The sequence below is a fragment of the Neophocaena asiaeorientalis genome, unplaced genomic scaffold (genome assembly GCF_003031525.2).
Source record: "Neophocaena asiaeorientalis asiaeorientalis breed wild unplaced genomic scaffold, Neophocaena_asiaeorientalis_V1.1 scaffold418, whole genome shotgun sequence".
In the NCBI taxonomy this organism is placed as follows: Eukaryota; Metazoa; Chordata; class Mammalia; order Artiodactyla; family Phocoenidae; genus Neophocaena; species Neophocaena asiaeorientalis.
In genome coordinates, this window is record NW_020175731.1 from 2,744,467 (window position 1) to 2,761,434 (window position 16,968).

The 16,968-nt window shown below is 41.0% G+C and overlaps 1 protein-coding gene across 1 annotated transcript in view; it reads right to left on the bottom strand.

Moving 5' to 3' along the window:
* Positions 1 to 16,685, bottom strand: part of CUNH12orf75 (chromosome unknown C12orf75 homolog) — a 37,764-nt gene extending 21,079 nt beyond the window's left edge. Inside the window, exons 1-2 of the mRNA XM_024732083.1 lie at positions 16,402 to 16,685; positions 2,036 to 2,060 (exon numbers count right to left, since the gene is read on the bottom strand). Coding sequence (XP_024587851.1) covers positions 2,036 to 2,060; positions 16,402 to 16,447 — 71 coding nt within the window. The 5' untranslated portion in view covers positions 16,448 to 16,685. The remainder of the gene's footprint in view (positions 1 to 2,035; positions 2,061 to 16,401) is intronic.
* Between the last annotated feature and the right edge of the window lie 283 nt (positions 16,686 to 16,968).

Sequence of the window (16,968 nt, forward strand, 5' to 3'; positions counted from 1 at the left end):
ATTCATTTATTAAACACTATGTCCACAGCACGATACTATTAACTAGAGGGGACTTCTCTCAAATCCCAAGGGAGAAAAGACAAGGAGATAAATAACACTATAAGCCCAATATGACATATCATAAGACAGGTCCAAGCTGCTGTAAAAGTTCAGAAGAGGAAGACATATCCAGTAGAGAGATCCAGGAAGTTCTTCTCGTAAAGGATAAGATATAAACCCAGGAGAACAGATAGAATTTTCACAGACAGAATTGGGGAAAATGCCATTCCAGGCAGAGGGAACAGCAAAAAAAAACAAGGAGCCAAGACAGGAAACAGGAGGTCAGTTTGAGACCATGAGAGTGGTCTCAGAGCAGGACTTCAGCTCACCTCTGGGTCCTTGGCCTCATTCACTCTCTAACTGCAGGGTTTCCTTCCCCCTAAAGGCTGAAACCTAAAGGGCCTTCCTATTCCCAAAGGATTCTGGGCTCAATCCCGTGGGCAGTGGAGACTAATCAAAAGTTGGGAGTGGAGGGCCTAAAAGGGCAGGGGATTAATCTGGCAACAACATATAGAAAGGGGAGGGAGAGACTGAAGAGAGACCCAGATACTGCAATAACAGGAACAGGTAAGGATGCTAAACACATTGTTGCTAAACGTTTTGGTAATAAACTCAACCACTGCAACCAGGACACTGAAGCATTCTATACTGCCTCCTTTGTACCGAAAGTCCCATATAAAAAGCTTATTTAATTCCCAAAAAACTTTACAACCCTATTCTAATCTTCTCCAGATTCCTTTTTATAATTTAAAAAAAAAGTCCAACTCTGCTTTTGACGAAAGCTTTTAAGGCCCACCACTCCGTTTGCCCCAGCTGTGAAAGCCTTTAAGAAAGCTGGGAACTCGTACATGTGTGCTGGCGGGGAAGATACAGCCAGGCGCTCCTCTGCCCATGCGCCGGAGCCCTCACCCCAGCCCCACTCCCAATAAAAACCAAAGCTGCTCACCCCTTCCTTCACTCAGACTGAATGGACCAGTTCGGGAGCCACCCTGCTCTCCCCAGAAAGCCTCTTTATGTGAGCAATACATCTTTTCCTACCCTCTTGGTGTGTGTGTGGCACCATCGGTCTTGACATCCAAACCAGCTGGGGTGGCTTGGGCAGAGGTTGATTCCACAATCCATGGAGTGACCGCAAACACTCTTTTTGTTGTTGTCGTTCTTGGGGTTCTCCATCCCCACCTTCTCCCTCCCCCAATCCCAATGTCCAGCTCCCTAATGGCACTTTATTATTTTTTTCCAGAACTGCTGATTTTTATTTTTATTTATTTTTTTCACTGAAGTATAGTTGATTTACAATGTTGTGCTAGTTTGTGGTATACAGCAAAGTGATTGAGTTATATATTTTCTTCATATTCTTTTCCATTATGGTTTATTACAGAATATTGAATAGTTTCCTGTGCCACAAACACACTTAAATAGTGAACTACTGCAATGTCCTTACTATACCTAGATTTGAGGTACAAAGATGCAAAGAAGGGGCATGATGGAAACACTGAAAGGGTCCTGTGGTCTGAAGTTCAACTCAATATTGATTACCTTGAATGGTCATATACATTCACTCAAACGTCTAATTATCGACTTTAAAACGATTCAGTGTGCATTTGGTAAATGCTTGGCTCCAGGCCCTCCTCACGGGCTAAACTCTAAGATGTTGCATAGTCATAGGAGCTAGGTGCTTAATTCTCCCATAATCACTTGCTTGCAATTAGAAGAAATCTCTACACAAGCTGGTATAGAAACAGAGTTAAACATTTCCCTTTCTTAAAGCTCTGAGTTAAAATGCTAGGGCAACTGAAATGCTAAAATGAAAAGTCACAAATAAACCCATTCTTCAAATAGCCCTTTAGTTATAAACCAAACAATAATCTTAATTTGTGCTCAGTACAGAAAGTACTTCCATGTCTTTTCAGCCAAACCTACATATCTAAAGGTCATAACCATGAAAACAGTGTCTTCCTCAGAAAGAGTTTAGAAAATCATAATATTAGGTACTTACACATCTTTAGCTGCTCCTGCAGGGCCTAGAAAAAAAGAAAAAGATAGCTTTCCATTATCTTGATAGTATTGCTACAAAAATCTTAAGCCCAATACCCAACTAAAATAATATTTTATAAGAGATGAGTTGAGAATATGATTTTTTGAAAGATCATCTTAAAAAAAGAAAAGGAGAGCAGGAAAATCATAAAACCCAAATCTTCAGTTTAGAATTTATTCTGCCCATTTTTAACAATTCCTATAAATTATAAGGTGTTGTTTCTGAAAGGGATTTTACAGACCACCCAAACTAATCTGCTCATTTTACAGATGAGCAGATTAGGAAACTGACAGATTTGAGAAATATTTTCTTTTCTAAGCTAGTACCTACATGGAACTGTTATAAGTCACGCTATGTACTAAACATAAAGTAAAGCAAAGTCACAAGACAAAATGGAGGTGATATCCTAAATAAATTAGCAAGACTCAAGGATGCCAGCCCAGCTCCAAAAGGAGTAACATACATTTCTAACTCTGCTTCTATTTGCTACTTAACCCTCTCGTTTCTGCTTCCCACTCACGTGCCAAAAACAACCCACCTCTTTTGGACCCCAGTCCTATCACTTAACACAGATTCTCTGCCCACAGCACAGCTCCATCTGCACTCTTCCCCCTAATATCCTTACCTGAACAATACAGAACTTGGTTCCAACTTCACAAGCCACATGGCATTAAGTATACTTTAATCTCTTAAAACCTCACTTCCCTCTTGTGTCAAATGAGGAAAATAAGAATACCTTTCTCAAAGGTTATTGAAGTTCTTTAAAAGATGTATATCCCTATCAAAATACTAATGACATTTTTCAAAGAAATAGAACAAATAATCCTAAAATTTTTATGGAACCACAAGAGACCCTGAATCGCCAAAGCAATCTTGAGAAAGAACAAACCTGGAGGCATCATGCTCCCTGATTTCAAACTATATGACAAAGCTATAGTAATCAAAACAGTATGGTACTGGCAAAAAAACAGGTACACAGATCAATGGAACAGACTAGAGAAACCAAAAATAAACCCATGCATACATGGTCAATTAATTTATGACAAATGAGGCAAGAATATACAATAGGGAAAGGACAGTCTCTTCAATAATGGTGTCAGGAAAACTGGACAGTCATATGCAAAAGAATGAAACTAAACTATTATCTTACATCATACGCAAAAATTAACACAAAATGGACTAAAGACTTAAATGTAAGACCTGATACCATAAAAACTCCTGGAGGAAAACACAGGTGGTAAGCTACTTGACACCAGTCTTGGAAATTAATGCTTGGATCTGGCTCCAAAAGCAAAGGCAACAGAAGTAAAAGTAAACAAGTGGGACTACATCAAATTTTAAAACTTCTGCACAGCAAAGGAAACCATCAACAAAATGAAAAGACAACCTACTGAATGGGAAAAAATATTTCTAAATCACATATCTGATTGGGGTTAATATTCTAAATATATAAAGAACTCATGAAACTCAATAGCAAAAAAGAGAGAGAGAGAAACCAACCTGATTTTAAAATGCACAAACATCTGAATAGACATTTTTCCAAAGAAGATATACAGATAGATGGTCAACAGGCACATGAAAAGATGCTCAATGTCACTAATCATCAGAGAAATGCAAATCAAAACCATAAGATATCACCTCACACCTATTAGAATGGCTACTATCAAAAAGACAACAAATAACAAGTATTGGTAAGTGATCTGGAAAAAAGGGGACACCAGTGCATACTGTTGGTGGGAATGTAAATTGGTGCAGCCACTACAGAAAACAGTATGGAAGTTCCTCAAAAAATTAAAAACAGAAGTACCATACAATCCAGCAATTCTACTCCTGGGTATTTATCCAAAGAAAACAAAAACACTAATTCAAAAAGATATATACATCCCTATGTTCATTGCAGCATTATCCACAATAGCCAAGATTGAAAACAAGTGTCCATTGCTGGATAAATGGATAAAGGAGATGTGAAATATATATAGATATACCTATATATATAAGAGGCTAGAATAATAGAGTTCTACTCAGCCATTAAAAAAAGAAGGAAATCTTGCCATTTGCGAAAACATGGACGGACCTTGAGAGAATTATGCTAAGCAAAATAAGTCAGAGAAAGACACATACCATGTGGTTTCACTAATATGTGGAATCTAAAAAGCAAAACAAATGAAAACAAAACAAAACAAAAGTCAAAGATACAGAGAAAGGAATGGTGGTTGCCAGAGGGGAGGTGGGTTAGGGAATGGGCAAAACAAGTGACAGGGGTCAAGAGATATAAACTTCCAGTTCTAAAATAAATAAGTCATGGGGATGTCATATACAGCACAGTGACTACAGTCAATAATACTGTAGAGCATACTTTAAAGTTGCCGAGACAGTAAATCCTAAAAGTTAACTATGCATGGTGACAGATGGTAACTAGACTTATTGTGGTGATGATCTCACTGTGTATACAAATACAGAATCATTTCATTGTACACCTGAAACCAATACAATGTTATATGTCAATGACACCTCAGTAAAAAAAATTTAATAAATTTTGAAAATTTTAAAAAGATGTAAACAGCACAAAGTCTGGCACATAAAAATAGCTCACTAAGTTGTTAATATTAGCAGTCACATTTTCCTTAATATCTCAATTTCCATATCTATGAAATGGGAATTAAATTAACTTCTGCACAAGTCACAGAGGTGTGAAAATAAAGGAAAATGTGCTACAAAATAAACAAGTCTGCAAAAAAGTTATTGCCAAAATTGTAAAAACTGTACCCCAGTGATATTAATCTAGGATCTATAATTCTGCAAATTCAAAGCAGAGCATAAAGGTAGTCAAGACTATGTCTCAAATAAATTCTTTTAAGGCTTTGACCAAACCTGAACTTTGTAACAAACTTGAGTCTTTACTCAGGGAAGAGTAACATTTCTGTTCCCACAATTCTCATTAAAATTATATAAATAAAAACTGCTTTGGAATCTGAGATCATAAAACCAAAAAAAAAAAAGTAAAATTTTTAAAACCTTAACGTAAGAACAGTGGAGTGTTTTGATAGGTAAAAATAAAGGATTAGTGCCACCAAAAACCCATAAAAATTAACGTTTTATTTCAGAGTCAAAACAAGCATGAGAATCTGGAAGAAAGTCTAAAAAGAAAATAAATATCCTCATTTTCTTATTTTCATTTTCATGGAAAAGGACAGGGAATGATTGGGGGGTTGCTGCACTCAGGGAAAGGGAGAGCCAGAGGTGTTGGGAACTAATTCTGTGATGTCTTACAGAGAGAAGAAAGCGATCATGATGGGTCATGAGTGCTGGGCCTTTAGAGATGAAGGGCCATCGGGCACAATCCACGGGGAGGGCACAGCAGACAGAAGCTGCCCCACTGTGTCTCAGGGAATGGCAGCAGGGTGGTAGGGAAAGAACAGCGTGGAACGGGAAGGCAGAAGACCCAAGTAAAATTCCTGCTCCAGTATTTGTTTGACAGTCACTAGTTCACCCAGCTTCAGATTCTAATACTGGGCCGACAAAGGCAGCCGAGAAGACAAAGTACAATAAATGGCTGTGAAATTCGCTTCAAAACAGCCACACGTTGCCTCCTCAGTACCTATTTTAATCAGCCACCAGCAACCCTGCATCCACTTCACCTTGACTGCACCAGGCTCCAGGCACCCTTATGGCCTCTTCCCTGCTGGGTTCACCACCTAACATCCCAGCAGGCTCAAGGCAGATGCCAGGTACTACCTTCCAGAAGGAAGTCAGCAGGCCATTTCTTCTGTTCTCAAATGTCCCTCATTTAAAGGGCAACATCTATTTAATAACTGCAAAGTGAAGGAGGCCAAGAAGTCAAAAACACTAAATCCAGTATATACATATGATTGTAATGTACACTCCGTCTTTATAAAAGGGAAGAAGATGTGCATCTTCTTAGGAGCAAGGTAGCAGGGGGTTAACGATAAGGTTATAACCAGGGCAGGTAGAACACGACTCCCGACACACAGCTTCACAGAGGAAAAGGAAAAAAAAAGACGACTGTAATTGTTGAAACCCTCAGCAAAACTATCAGAATATCTAGGCATATAAAATGTGAAATATCTCTTTGTTCTGCAAAAGTATAAAATCATAAAATTATTAGAAATAGAAGCAAAATTCTGATTACCCTCAGTGCAACATTTTATTCACACTTCACCTATGTATTGATTATAATTAACCAGACGGAGAGTTCTTCTCTAGATAATTCATGCAAAAGATCCTTTGACTACAACTATTCAGATAGTGCCAAAATCCCATTTGCTTTAAGTTATGTTTATAGTTCATGTGATTCATCATTTATTGAACAAATATTTATAGTGGTGTAGCTACTTCTTTCAAGCCGTCTGGGATAGAACATTTGTTCCTGTTAGTACCACTTCATTTCCTGCCAAAATGACTCTTTACTGTTTGAACATAGCCGTGGTACCTTAATATAAGGGAGGCAAGGTAAAAAAGTTTCTTGTGGGATAAAAGCACCACAAAATATATAGAGCATTAGAATTTTTGTCAGTCAAAAGATTTAATGACTATTTTCCTAAATTGTAGTACTGATAATTATAATTTTAGATATCTTCCTAAAAAGTAGAAGGGGGGAAGGTCTGCTCTCAGAAAAGTATCATATACAGTTCCAATGACAAATATTGTAAATGGTTAGGGTATGTAAAGAAGAATATTTCCTTCTGAATGTAACTGTTTCTTTAACACTTAAAGATTATTGCTTGTTCACAATATCACTTCACTTCACGTTATTATGTACACCGGTGGGTTTTTCTTTTTTGGCCGCTCTGCATGGCACGTGGGATTCGCCAACTAGGGATAGAACCTGTGCTCCCCGCAGTGGGAGCGTGGAGTCTTAACCACTGGACCGCCAGGGAAGTCTATACCTTTTATCAATACTTTCATCAAAAGATTTTAAAATTGTATTCATGATTCTCCAAGTCAAAAGCCTCAGTCACTTAAAAATGCATAGCAAATTCAATTTATTTTAAACATTTAAAAAACTTAATCTGATATTAAGGAGTCATAGAAAGATATTTGATCTTTGTTCCCCATTCCTGGCACAGAGTTTCTAGAACCCTTGGAATTTCCTGAGAGATAGGGGTGATAGGAACCTCTTTCATTCCAATGAGGAGACTCTTGGCAGCCCCTACACAGCTTCAGGACGGGAGCTGGTCACCAGAAAAGGCAAGGCTTGATTAGAAGCTTGGAACTTTCAGCCCCATTCCCTGTCCTCCTGGGAAAAGAGAGGGGCTGGAGATTAAGTTAATCAGCAATGGCCAATGATTTGAACAGTCATGCCTATGTAGTGAAACCTCCATAAAAACCCCTATAAGGGGCTTCCCTGGTGGCGCAGTGGTTGACAGTCCGCCTGCCGATGCAGGGGATGCGGGTTAGTGCCCCGGTCCGGGAAGATCCCACATGCGGCGGAGCGGCTGGGCCCGTGAGCCATGGCCGCTGAGCCTGTGCATCCGGAGCCTGTGCTCCGCAACGGGAGAGGCCACAACAGTGAGAGGCCAGCGTACCACAAAAACAAACAAACAAACAAAAAAAAACCCTATAAGGACAGGGTTCAGAGAGCTTCTGAGCTGAACACATCCATGTGCCAGGAGGGGGCAGCCCCCAACTCCATGGAGACAGAGACCCCTGCCCCTGAGACCCTTAACATGTCCTCTGTATCTCTTCATCTGGCTGTTCATTTGTGTCCTTTATAAGAAACTGGTATGTTTAAACCAGTAAGAAAAGTGCCTTCCTGAACTCTGTGAGGCATTCTAGCAAATTGTCAAATCTGAGGAGGGGGGCTGTGAGAACTCCCAAATTTGCTGCCAAGTCAGATGGCAATGCAAGTAAGCTGGGGACCTGATCCTTGCTACTGGCATCTGAGGTGAGACCATCTCGGGGGACTGAGCCCTCAAACCTGTGGTGACAGACACTAACTCTGGGTAGGAGCATCAGAATTGAACTGGATGGTAGGACAGCCTAGTTGGTGTACGAGAACTGGAGAAGTGGATAGCATCTGGAGGGAATAAACCTCTCAGATATTCTTCATGTTTTATAAAAATCAGGTACCCCCATAAAAATCGGGTACCCCCTGAACAACCTTGAAATGCTTTATGAATCACACCAAGATTAAGTTGCGCTGTATGTGCTTCAGCAAATAATTATTTACACTCCAGGTATAGTTTGTAAACTATATTTTCTTATTTTATCCCATTCCCAGAACAGGTGCAGAAAAAGCCTTGTGTATTAGTTCCACAGGGCTGCTGTAACAAATCACCACTAGTTGGGTGGCTTAAATCAAAAGAAATACGTGCTCTCAGAATTCTGGAGGCCAGAAGTACAAAATCAAGGAGTTCCCAACTACCTACAGAGGCTCTGGGGAAGAATCCGTTCTAGGCCTCCTAGCATCTGGTGGCAATAGGCCCTCCTTGGCATTCTTTGGCTTGTGGCCACATAGTGCGTTTTCTGTTCTACACCTGTCCTCACACCACCTTCTCTCTGAATCTCTGTCTTCTCCTCATCTGTCTCTTCCAAGGAAACTTATCACTGGATTTAGGGCCTACCCAGACAATCTAGGATGATGTCTTCATCTCAAAATTCTTCATTTAATTATACCTGCAAAGACCCTTTTTCCAAACAAGATAGCATTCACACATTCCAGGGATTAGGATGTGAACATATCTTTTTAGAGGTCACCATTCAACCCACTACACCTTCTCATCCCTGGCCTCCTCCACCTCTCCAAAAACAGAAATTCCCTTTTGAAAAGAAATACATAGCAAAATTAATCTTGGGGGAGAATGAAGTTTAATATGACATATCATACATTCTGCAAACACAGACAAAATTTTATTCCTTATGCATGAGAAAGCCAGCTGCAAGATACTACATCAGTTCAGTGATATTAAGTAGATATTTATAACATCTTGGTTCCTATAGACAGATGTTCCTTTGTAATCTAATCAGTCTTATAAGTTAAAAAGATTGAGCTGTACTGCCCAGTATGTTTTCAATATTGTTCAGAGTCATACATTTACTATTATGAGTTTCCTTACATGTGCCAAATTCTAATACAAAGAAAATATTTCTCTCTTTTAAAAGGTCGCATACATCTGTACATTAGAGAATATAGTCTATTAATGCCTTTTTCATCACTGTTCTCTATGCACTTTATAGCTTTCATGTAACATATTGGAAATATTCACAAGTAAATGAATTGCTAAATTACATATTAAATCATGTCTCTTTGTTCAGACTGAGTAGTGATAATTTAAACACACACACCAAAAAATAAAATTATGTATATGAAGAATTTCTAAAAGGTACTAAAGATTTACAAATCACTCTTCTTTCAGCATAAATCATCAGAAATATAAATGATTATGGCTCTCATGGGAAATAATAAAAGTATGCAGAAACATTTTGCTCTTTATTTGTTTTATAAAAGAAAAACGTCCCTCTGAGAACTGTATAAACATAACTACAGAAAAATAAACAGAGTTCCCTCTAATTTTCACAGCTTGCTACGTCTCCTCTGACCCATAATAGTTCTAAAACTATGTCATAGTCTCAATTTGGCCCAAAGAAGGAGAACAACAGCTCTTTAGTTCATCTAAAGCAGTGGTTATTTTTTAATAAGCCAATAAGAGATACAGATTCATTAGTCATTTCTTCAGTAATGCAGAAAAAAATTCAGATCAACGTGCCCTAAAAATATAATTTTTTTAAGTACAGTTGCTTTACAATATTATATTTCAGGTGTAGAACATAGGATTCAATATTTTTATAGATTATGCACCAAACTTATTAAAATATTATTGACTATATTCCTTGTGCTGTACCTTACATCCCTGTGACTTACTTATTTTATAATTGGTAGTTTGTACCTCTTAATCCCCTTCATCTATTTCACCCGTAACTCCACCCCCAACCCCTGGCAGCCACTAGTTTGTTTTCTGTATCTGTGAATCTGTTTCTGTTTTGTTATAGTTATTCATTTGTTTCATTTTTTAGATTCAACATGTAAGTGATAACATAGAGTATTTGTCATTTTCTGTCTGACTTATTTTACTTAGCCTAATACCCTCTAGGTCCATCCATGTTACTGCAAATACAATTATGTTAATGAATGTGGAAGCTCTTACAGAAAATCTCTTTGCTTACAGGTTGTCCTTGCTGAGTAGCTATGTTTTCAGCAGGTAAAAATTAATAAATAAAGGTAGCCATATAAGTACAGACATAAAGTAACACATTGACAGTTAGCTGCTATAATTTAAGCCATGTCTAGATTGAGTTGTAAGTGGCTCATGGCAGAACTTGGATAATTGACTTGGGTCACCTTCGTGAACCATTCACATGGTTGCAACATCAATTCTGGGAAGTTGGAACAAGTGAACCTCCTGATTCTGCTGCATCAGTGGTAACTGTCTGAGCAGAGGCGTTTCCACACCCCTCATCATTCACATCACGTCAAACGCGGTACACCCAAGAGTACATGGATCGCCTGCATCCTCTTACCTTCCTTTAGAGGAAGTAACATCTCCCAGTCGCCCAGGCTTTAACAGTTTGGGTTCATTTTTCCTTCTCCCTTTCCCTTCTTCCCTCACATGTAGCCCATCCTCAGCCTAGCTGGCTTCCAGGGGTCCCTGACATCACTCACCAACGGCCCTCTCACTTCACTCACTCCTGACAACAGCGTTAAATTATGTCACTCTACATGCTCGCTCTTTCCTTCTATACCAGTCATGAATGTCTTTCCCTATATTAATAATAAATAGCATACTGAGTACTTACATGAGGCACTGCTCTAAGCACTTTACATATATTAACTCATTTAATCTTGAGTAGGTTCTATAACTACTCTCCCATTTTACAGCTGAGGAAACTAAGGTACAGACAGATTAAGCAAGTGGCCCAAGGTCATGCAGCTGATAAATGATGAAAGCAGGATTCAAACTAGGATTTTTTGGCTCCAGTGCCTCCTCTCAATTCTGAGGCCTTCCTGCCTCTCTGTCCTCCTCACCCCCATCCTAACTGTTCTTACTTCCAACACCCTGCAACCAACATGAACTACTAACCCAGTCAGGCCTGACTTCTCACTGCCCTGAAATGCACCGAACCCATTTCTGTCCCTATGTTTTCATACTGCTCTAAAAGTGCCCTCCCTTCTGTTTTCTGCTTATTCAAATCCTACCTATTCTTCAAAGTCAAATCGATTCCCACCTCCTCCAAGCAGGCTTCCCTGATTGCTTAAGGTTTTATTTCATTCCCTCCAGTGTTACATCAGTCACAGGGTACATGATGAAAATTTAGGACTCAATTTTACAACTTCTTTGTTTCCCCAATACAGTTATTCATTCAACAAAAGAAAAAATTTTAAGACCCTAAAAATTCCATTGAAAGTTTGGATATTGGTCTAGAAGCTGAGGGTCCAGCTGTGAACAAGATGTGCAGGCTCTCATGAGGCCTACCTTTGGGGAAGGGGAACAAAAAAGACAATAAATAAATTAACAAAATATCAGTTCTCCAGCAAAGAGTGTTTCAAACAGATAGAAAACAAGAATGAGTTCAGCATAAAGAACAGAAAGAAGGATGGTGGGGCTGGGACCTAAGTGAGCTGGGGGGAAGTAACACAAGATATTAATGACATCTTTGATGATATCAGCAAAATTTTATATTACTTCCCCCAAGACATGGCCCGGACTAATGCTGAGCATGGTGGAAGAATTTTAATACTACCAAACCATTTACAGATGTAGATTAAGGCCAGACCATACAGCTACAGCAAAAGAAGAGAATGCAATTACCTATCTAATTGAGGATAAGGAGATAACTAACCTAAGTAATTGGACCCAAAAGAATTAGAGTAACTCCCTGGGTACACTGATAAAATAGGATAAAGAACTGTTAAATTCCTCCTCCACGCCTCCTCAGACTATTAGTATATAAATAACAGAAGAACCATTATAGAAACATTCTAGTAGTAAGCTATGGTCAGATAGCTGCCAGTTACACATCTCTGGTAGAAAACCTACAACTCACCAATTCAATCAACTACCATGAGCAGAACACTTCTGAAATGACTCTGCCCTGCAAAAAGCTTCTACAGCCTGCAAAATAGCCTGCATCGAGATAGGCTCTTGTAGATATCTGGAACCGTCCAAACTCTGAAGGGATTTTCTGGTTCACATAAAATAGGATTTTCTGGCTTACATTACAGACTTGCTCAACAATCTACACGTATGACTGTATACAGGAAACGACTGACCTGTTGTGGATCATCAGTTCAAATGCGAGTGTGTTCATGTCTCGGCCTAATTAGAGAATACATTCAAGGAAAAACAAACGGATGGAGAATCTGATTGCTGAGTGAGAGAGTGGTGGGGACGGAGAGCAGAGAAAAACACACAGAAAGCAAAAGCTCCCTGCCCTATGGCAAATGCAACTCCTTAAAAACGGACTCTTTATGTCAGAAAGAGAAAGATAAATACCATACGATATCACTTATATGTGGAATCTAAAATATGACACAGATGAACCTACCTATGAAACAGAAACAGACTCACAGACATAGAGAACAGACTTGTGGTTGCCAAGGCAGAGGGAGGGTGAGAGAGGGATAGAGTGGGCATTTGGGGTTAGCAGATGCAAACTATTATATATAGGATGGATAAATAACAAGGTCCTACTGTATAGCACGAAGAACTATATTCAATATCCTGAGATAAACCATAATGGAAAAGAATATAAAAAGTATATATATGTATAACTGAATCACTTTGCTGTACAGCAGAAATTAACAAAATGTTATAAATCTACTATACTTCAATTTTTAAAAATGGACTCTTTAACCCAGATGTTTCTCTACAGTTTAGGGTCTAGACTCTACACAATGCAGGAAAAATGTACTGAATCTTCAATTAATGGAAAATACAAGAAGTCCTTGTATAATTCTAAGTTGGGAAAAATCAAATTCCTACATTGAGAGGGTAATCTTATTAAAACATTAGAATGGAGAGAGCGCTTGTGTAAGCAGAATGGTTCTCATGATCCCATCTACACCGAAGCACTGATAGCTTGACTCCTCCCCAAAGACTTCTCTGATTAAACTAGCATCTTATTCAACATCTCCTGGGCATTTGGACGTTCGATGTATATTCTACTACACCTTGCTTTGCAACTGTTCTCAAATGGTTAACCTTCCTACCTAGACAATCAGCTTCTTAAGAGGGGGAAAGTTTGATTTCATTCTACAATCATCCCTTACTGGCTGCCCCTACCCTTGCCCTAAAATTTCCTAAAAGAGTACAAAGCTTTGCACATAGAGGTGGACTCTGTACAAGCTTAGAGTTAGAAATCTACTATAAAGGAAATCTAACCTGAATTATCTAGGGACTGAATGATGATTCCTTCTGGCCATTTGACCATTGTACTGCACTTTAGTTTTTCCACATGTTGGACATACAGAATCAAATTGACTCAAGTACACCACTAAATGTCAATTTGTCATAGAAACCAATTTCACCAGACAAAAGCCAAGAAAAGCAGTGGTCCAAATAGCTCAGGGAAAAGAGAAGCAATTATCTGGTTTTACCTGAACTACTTAGGTAGTAAAACAGGGCTTACAATGGAGATTTCAGGTCGGAGGCATCATTATAAAGTGCAAACGCATCCTCTGAAAGTAGATTTGCCATGTTCTTATACAAAAATATTCAAGGAAAACCATTTCACCTTCAACGTTGTAGTTTCTACTACTATATAGTAATTACAGTACAAAAAAGTAAAATGAAATGCCCACAGTAACACAGCCAGCACAGTGCCAATGTCAAGCTTGAGCCTCACTCTCCAGACTCAAGTTCAGCACCTGCCCACCATCTTTCTCTGAACTTTTTTCTTAACCTTCCATCTCTCCTCCTTTCTGAAACAGAAGTCCTACCACCAGCTGATAGAAAATTTCAAAATAACAATGAACAAATCCCCAAGCTAGCCAGCTGGACTCACTAGCAGAGAAATGTTTCGGGGGTGACTTCTCAGAGACAAGGGCAGAGCCATCAAAGAAGTGATGCAACAACTCCCAACTCAAATGTTTTCTCCTCCTTCATGTTTTACAGTCTGCCCTCGGCATCTTGCTCTTCTCTGAACATACAGTAATTTTTAGCAAAGAGCGAGCTTGAGGAGAGAACAGCATGCTCTTACAGGAGCTGTCCTTCGTAAACAAAAGTGAGGCTACTCATCAAGAAGACATGCACTTGGAGTGGTTTTTTTCAATATAACTGTATTTCCCTTTACATAATAAGGGATGTGCTCCTGGGGTGGGGGGGGAAAGGTCAACCAAATATTTGTAAAGAGGATTATATTTTCTCTGTTTGTTACATTACCATTGCAGAGCTCCCTTATCATCATTCTGGTTTAGCAGTGGAACTCCTCCCTCTATCCCCAAACCTGACAAGCAGTTCATTAATAAACAAAAATGTAAATGAAGTAAACTAGCTCCACTTTAAAGGAAATCTGTTACAAATCCTTCCTATGATTTCCTTTTTTGTGTATTGTGGTTAATGGTTCTTAACCTTTTTAAAAGTAGGGTGAACATGCAGTGGAAGGCATAGGGCCACAGTGCATGTTAGATTGAGAGATATACACTTGACACTTGAACAACGCAGGGGTTAGGGGCCTCAACTCTCCACAGAGTTGAAAATCCGAGTATAACTTATGGTCAGCCCTCTATATCCGCAGTTCCACATCCTCGGATTCAAACGACCAAAGAGCGTGTAGTACTATAGTATTTACTATTGAAAACTATCCGTGTATCAGTGGACCTGTACAGTTCAACCTCAGGTTGCTCAAGAGTCAATTGTAATTCCTGGTGCAGGATATGGCCTTGACACTGTTCCAGGTTTCCACGCAGAGCTCTCTGGCCACTCTCAAGTTAGAATCCTGTCCTTGCCTTAAGGCGCTAACTAAGCTAACTAACCTACGTCACTGTTACAGGAATTGAAAAATGTGTTCCCCAGTGGCTCTCTGCCTATCACAAGATTGAGAAGTTAATTCGCGATGGTAAATGTTACCTGCAAGAGATAAACTTTTCAATGAATTATTACCTGGGTTCATTCAAAGCTCTAGGACTAGAATCCCACATATTGTAGCACCGTTTCTTAAAATATTCCATTTGTGTGGTCACTGACAGCCAAAGAGGAATAACAAACTTGGCCAATTAAATGAGCAGATTTCCATATCTGATCCCATACGTGAACATCAAAATAAACTTTAAATAAATGAAAAAGGCTTAAATTTTAAACTACATCTTCCAGGAGGTCTAGGTTAAGGGAAGTGACAGACCCAAGGTCACAAAGTCATTGACAGGACATCCATGCCCGCCTAGGAAATACTGCAGCATCAGAGTGCTGTTCCCATTTGCTGGCTAGGATGGAATGTGGCATCTGATTGATCTCAACTGGATGAGATATGAGTTCTTTATCCAAAAGACACCAAAATAGGTCAGCATATATTACTCAAAACAGATCCAGACTCGTAAATCAGTAGACACTAGCTGGGTCAAAGAGAACGGTTGAGTTTTGGAATAAGTCACTCGATACAAAGCCTGGCTGACTGCGTAAATCTGTAAAAGACTTCCCCTGCCAATCAACAAAATGAAGAGGTGTAAACAAAAGTTTCAATACTTTTTTATTTTTTAAATGAAAAATATACGAACAGATCACTGCTAATATTAAAGCTCTGTTACACATATTCTAAAGCATCCTCAATACTGCAGGTTCTCAGAGAAATCGTACTAGCAGCCCAGCGGGTCTTAAGCATCAAGACAGACTCGGATGAATTTTTAGAGCCCTGTTTGCAGTTCTTCCCAACGCACTAGCACCCCCCTCCCCCCAAAAAAGTCCTGAATTGTTCTGCTGCACTTTTCCAGGTGCAGCCTCTGGGTTCCGAGGGGCTGGGGGCGAGGCCTGCGGGAGCGACTGCGGGACGAGGGGGTGCGGACGCCGGCCACGAGTAGGACTCGCCGCGCTCCCTCCGCAGGATCGCTCTGCAGGCTCGCCTCGTCCCGGCGCGACCGCCCCCCGCACAGGGGAGACATGCCCTGCTTTCGGTCTTTCCAAAATCGGACAGTCTGCTCCTGTCCCGAAAATGGGGACGGGGAGAGGGGGCTGCTCGCCCGCCCTGCCCGAGGTCCCTGCATCCTTCCTTCTCGCCGCCTCTCTCCTGGCCTCTCCCGCAGAGGCGGCCCGCCCTGCAGAGCTCCCCACAGCCCCCGAGTCGCCGTCACCGCGCCCCCAGCCGCCCGCCGCGCTCACCTTGGCCCGCGCCCGCGCTGGTGGCGGTGGAGTTCCCGCAGCCCATCGCGCCGCCGTCCAGGGAAGCCGCGCTCGGAAGCTGGCAGCCGCAGATCCTGGGGGCGGAGACGGAGGCGGAGGGCGTCGCGCCCCTAGCGGGAGGCCGGCAGGAAACACACTGGGCGGAGGGGCGCGCGGGGACAGCCCCCTCCAGCTACCGACGGGCGCAAACCTGGGCGCCGCAGGCTTGGGCGGGCCGGGACGGAAACCACCGGGCAACCCTCGCCCCCGCCGCGCCCGGCTCTGGGACCCAGCAGGACCCACCCGTCACCTGGGCAACCGCGGCGCCGGCCAATCCGCAGCCTCCTGCGGGCTCCCGGCTGGGCATTGGTCGTCGTTAAGAGGGGGCGGGAGTTTAAAGTAGGTTGGGGCGAGGGCGGGGCCGAGGGGCGTTGCCGGTGCAGGCTGGAGGGTGAGGCTGGGCGGCAGAGGATGCCCACCTGCTTGCCTTCCACATCCTCTTTGCCTTTTCTTCCTTTTCGCCACTTCCCCTCCCTGCTCCAGGATGTGGGGAGGAGAAGTGTCAGG